We start from the raw sequence: 4,417 nt of genomic DNA, 5'->3' as shown, positions 1-4,417 counted from the left end.
TCGTCTGCCGGGAGGGGATTATCATAGACTTGAAGAATAACGGGTACCACTATAATCCGTTGACTCCCCTTATCCCCTTTGCCGTCCCACCGAGTTTCGGTCAGGACACAGAAAGCTCACTCGTCGGATCACGAGAGGAGCAAACATTAGCTGCGCGAGTCGTATCGGGAAACGTTGAAGCGATTGTCGCTTCTTACAACGGGCCGGCAGAACAACGGCGTAGGTTAGCAGACGCCTTGCATCGACACGCAGCTATGTTTACCGAGAGGCCAGGACTTACAAACATTTTACAACACAGAATCGACACAGGAGATGCTAGACCATGGGGTTGTAATCCCAGACCGCTGAGTGCGCACAAGCGAGCTCTCCTAGATAAGGCTCTCGATGAGATGATAGACACAGGGGCCGTGAGGCCGTCACAGAGCCCCTGGGCTTTTCCGGTAGTCTTAGCGCCAAAAAAAGACGGTACCGCTCGTCTCTGCGTTGACTACCGCCGACTTAACGAGATGACACGAAGGGATTCATATCCCTTCCCATCTATTGAGTCCATCATGTACTCGTTGGGTAGCGCGAGGGTTTTCACTACCTTGGATTGTAGCAGAGGTTTTTTGCAGATCCAGGTAGCACCACACGATGTCCAGAAGACGGCGTTCACCTGTCACAGGGGTCTGTTTGAGTTTATCCGCCTTCCGTTTGGATTGTCTAACTCGCCATCGAGTTTCCAACGGCTTATGGACATCGTGCTGGGGGACGCGAAGTTCAACTTTGCCATGGCATACATGGATGATGCCGTCGTATTTTCAAGGTCATTCGAGGAGCACCTAGCACACCTTGAGATTATCTTAAGCAGAATGAGCAAAGCGGGATTAACAATTAATCCAAAGAAGGTCCAGCTCGCAGCCTCAAGGGTCAACCTCTTGGGTTTCGTCGTAGATGACGGTACCTTGAGGCCGAACGAGGATAAGTTGAGGGCCATTCTTGATTACCCACCACCGCGCGACGCGAAGAGCCTTCAAAGGTTCCTTGGAATGGTCGGTTTTTATCGGCAGTTCATTCCAGGGTGCGCTGGACTCACACGGCCACTGAACCTGCTGCTCCACAAAGGTTCAAGATGGGCCTGGGGCGGAGAACAAGAGGTAGCTTTCTCTTCCCTCACGAAGGCGATAGCAGCCACGGCCAGCCTGTGCCTGCCAGACCTTAACCGTCCGTTCGTGGTACAGACCGACGCGAGCGACTACGGGGTCGGTGCGGTGTTATTGCAAGAACATGACGGACAGCTGCGCCCGGTGGCATTCGCCAGCCGAACCCTTACACCGCCAGAACGCAATTACAGCGTGACGGAGAAGGAGGGGCTGGCCGTCATGTTTGCTCTAAAGAAATTCGACCTGTATTTAGACGGGACCACCTTCGTCATTCAGACAGACCACGCCGCTCTCACCTGGATTCAAAGGTTGAAAGAGCCGGCGGGGAGGTTAGCTCGGTGGGCACTCACTTTGCAGCGATACTCCTATACTGTCGAGTACCGAAAGGGCTCCACCAACAAGGTTGCAGACGCACTTTCTCGGGCGCCCCATGATAGTGGTTGGAAGGAGGAGACGCAGCCAGGGGATTGCGAGAGACGAGCTTCCTGCGCGGCCGCTCATAAGCGAGGCAGCGGGAAGGGATCGATGCAACAGGAGCTCGTCGCAGTGTTAGGAGGCCGCACGAGGGAACAGAGGATCGTGGCTTGGGGTGAAGTGGTGAGCAAGGAAGAGCTTGTCGAGGCCCAAAAGGCAGATGGTTTTTGTCAGCGGGTGTTGGGGAAAATTGCGGAAATAGCAAGCAACACCGGGAACGCTGGCGGTCAATTTAACGAACATATTGATTCATACTTGCTGGGTCAAGACGGCTTATTGCTCCGCTACATTCCAACAATCGACGACGAGGAGGGGAACGACTCTCCGTTCAGGGTGGTGATTCCTAGGAGGCTACGGAGGCGGTTTATCGGATACTTCCACGACTCGGCTTTGGCTGGTCATGGCAGCGGCAGCAAGACTTTTCAAAAGTTATGTCGCGTCGCGACCTGGCCGGGGATGAGACAGGACACACTCCGATACGCCCGTAGCTGCCCAGCCTGCCAGAAAGCGAAGCCGCGAGGGGGAAAGCCCCCAGGCCTGATGCAGCCTGTAGTGAGTCACTACCCGTGGGAGATGGTTGCTTGCGACATCATCGGCCCACTTCCAAAAAGTCCCCGTGGGAACCAGTATTTATTGGTAATAACCGATCATTTCTCGAAATGGGTGGAGTTACACCCGCTGAGGAAGCTGGTCTCGGAGCGCATCTGGGAGAAGTTGTTGGAAACTTTCATGCGCTTCGGTACACCCACGTGTCTCATCAGCGATAATGCTAGCTATTTTACCAGCAGAGTGTTCACTGACTCCTGCTTGGCGCTAAACATAAAGCACAAAAGGACGACACCATACCATCCTCAGGCTAATATCACTGAGAGAGTGAACCGAAACTTGAAGAGCATGCTGATCACACTAACGGAGAGACACAGGGACTGGGACGAACACATTGTCGAGATGGGTTTTGCAATCCGGACGACCGTGAACAGATCTACTGGGTTAACGCCTGCGCTTCTAAACTTGGGTAAGGAGCTATCGTCTCCGCTGGAGAACGGGTTACGAAATAACCAAGGTTCGACAGAACGCCCACTCTCTAAATACGCGGCGGAGTTGAAAGTTCGCCTTTCGAATGCGTTGCACGACGCCAGAGAGAACCTCGTTGCAGCAAGGATCGAACAGGCGACCCAGTACGATAAGACTCATCGTCACCTGGAGTACAAGGTGGGTGACTTGGTCCTCAGGAGAACCCATCCTTTGAGCAACGCAGCGAGCGGATTCGCAGCCTCACTTGCTCCGAAGTGGGAAGGGCCCTACGTGGTAAAGGCACGACTGTCACGTCTTACCTACAGGCTCGCTCAGGAAAATGCGAGCGAGGAGTCTGGCCCGGTCCACATCACAGACCTAAAAAAGTACCATCTTCGTGATCGGGATGACGATGAACGAGAACAAAACGAGGAATCCTCCGTTCCGCGTGACTCTCGCGCGCGACCGGCAACGCGGCCTAAGCGCGGTAGCCGAACAATGCGCGAACCCGTCGGTGAGAGATCCGACAGGTGCTCTGCGCGGCGCTATAATCTGCGGCCTAGAACTTGATCTAATCTTTGCAAGATGTTAATAGAGCTTGTTCTGTCCAGAAATGCCCCCCGGAGGAACCAGAATGGGCGGCGCCATCCGGGAAGGCGACCTTCCACTTCCCGGGATACCGGCGGAGCCAGCTGGCCCAACTCCCAGGGTGGTCAACCCTTCCGGCAGAAGACCAGTCAGACCAACGCACCGGGTGGCCAACCCGTTCGGCAAGAGAATGGCCAGACAAGCCGACAGGGTGGTCAACCCCGTTGGAAGGGGGAACGGCCAGACCAACCAACAGGGTGGTCAACCCGGTTAGCAAGGAGCAAGACGGACCAACCGTCAGGGTGGTCAACCTGGTTGGCAGAGACGGGGTGAGCAATCCCGACGTCGACCACGTCAACGAAGGCAGGGCGGCGGAGACGCGGAGGACCGGAGAGTCCCAGGGACACGCTGAAGGACGAGGTGCTGAAGATTATGACGGTGCAGAAGCAGACGCGTGCCGGCCAGCGCACCCGCCTCAAGGCCTTTGCGGCCATTGGGGACTTCAACGGCCAGTGCTCCAAGAGCTCCAAAGAGGTGCCAGTCCTGCCAAGTGCTCCAAAGAGGTGGCCACGGCCATCCTTCAAGCCATCATCCTGGCCTAGCTGTGCGTCATCCCCGTCCGTAACGGCTATTGGGGAAACAAGAGTGGAAAGCGCCACACCGTGCCCTGCAAGTGCCCAAGAAGCTGCTGCACATGGCGGGCATCGAGGTCTGCTACACCTCGGCCCGCGTCTCGACGGCCACGCTGGGCAACTTTGCCGAGACCACCTACCTGGCCATCCAGCAGACGTACAGCTACCTGACCCCGGACCTGTTGCGGGAGCGAGAGCTCATCAAGCTCCCCCACCAGGAGTTCATCTTGGAGTCCAGTGACTCGGTCCAGGAACTCCGGATACTCCGGACCCCCCCAGAGTTTGAGGCTTGAGGGGAGGGGAGTGTGGGAGACAACGAGCCACGCTGAACGTGGATGGACGGCCCCGTGAGCGGCGAGGAAGAGGAGAAAGGGACGCTCGTGGGAGGTGCGCGTGGACAGAGTTCGAAGGGCCGTGACGAACGAAAGAGGCGGTGCTGAACGAGCCCAGGCAAGACCCGGACCCCAGGGCAACCGTGGCCTTCCACAGCATCGACGGCACAATTTGAGTATTTATAAAGTGTTTCTATGATAGCGCTCTTTGTGTGACTTCCTCGGAGCGAGTAGA

The 4,417-nt window shown here is 56.2% G+C and overlaps 1 protein-coding gene across 1 annotated transcript; it reads left to right on the top strand.

The window, feature by feature from the left end:
• The first annotated feature begins 718 nt into the window (after nt 1-718).
• On the top strand, nt 719-4,089 carry LOC115313286. The gene is made up of 2 exons (XM_029972239.4): nt 719-1,136; nt 3,242-4,089. The coding sequence occupies exons 1-2, from the start codon at nt 732-734 to the stop codon at nt 3,818-3,820; spliced, it is 984 nt and encodes a 327-aa protein (XP_029828099.2). The 5' UTR covers nt 719-731; the 3' UTR covers nt 3,821-4,089.
• The last annotated feature ends 328 nt before the right edge of the window (nt 4,090-4,417 follow it).

This window comes from Ixodes scapularis, unplaced genomic scaffold, assembly GCF_016920785.2.
Source record: "Ixodes scapularis isolate PalLabHiFi unplaced genomic scaffold, ASM1692078v2 PGA_scaffold12__126_contigs__length_90152505, whole genome shotgun sequence".
Classification (NCBI taxonomy): domain Eukaryota; kingdom Metazoa; phylum Arthropoda; class Arachnida; order Ixodida; family Ixodidae; genus Ixodes; species Ixodes scapularis.
The sequence above is the reverse complement of the archived record's forward strand: the minus strand, read 5'-3'. Positions and strand labels throughout refer to the sequence as shown.

What these genes read in the sequence shown, in the direction of transcription:
- LOC115313286 (XM_029972239.4), top strand. Translation starts at nt 732, where the DNA reads ATGGACATCGTGCTGGGGGACGCGAAGTTCAACTTTGCCATGGCATAC. An exon ending in CCTGGGGCGGAGAACAAGAG is followed by an intron (nt 1,137 to 3,241) that starts GTAGCTTTCTCT and finishes TGTTCTGTCCAG; the next exon opens with AAATGCCCCCCGGAGGAACC.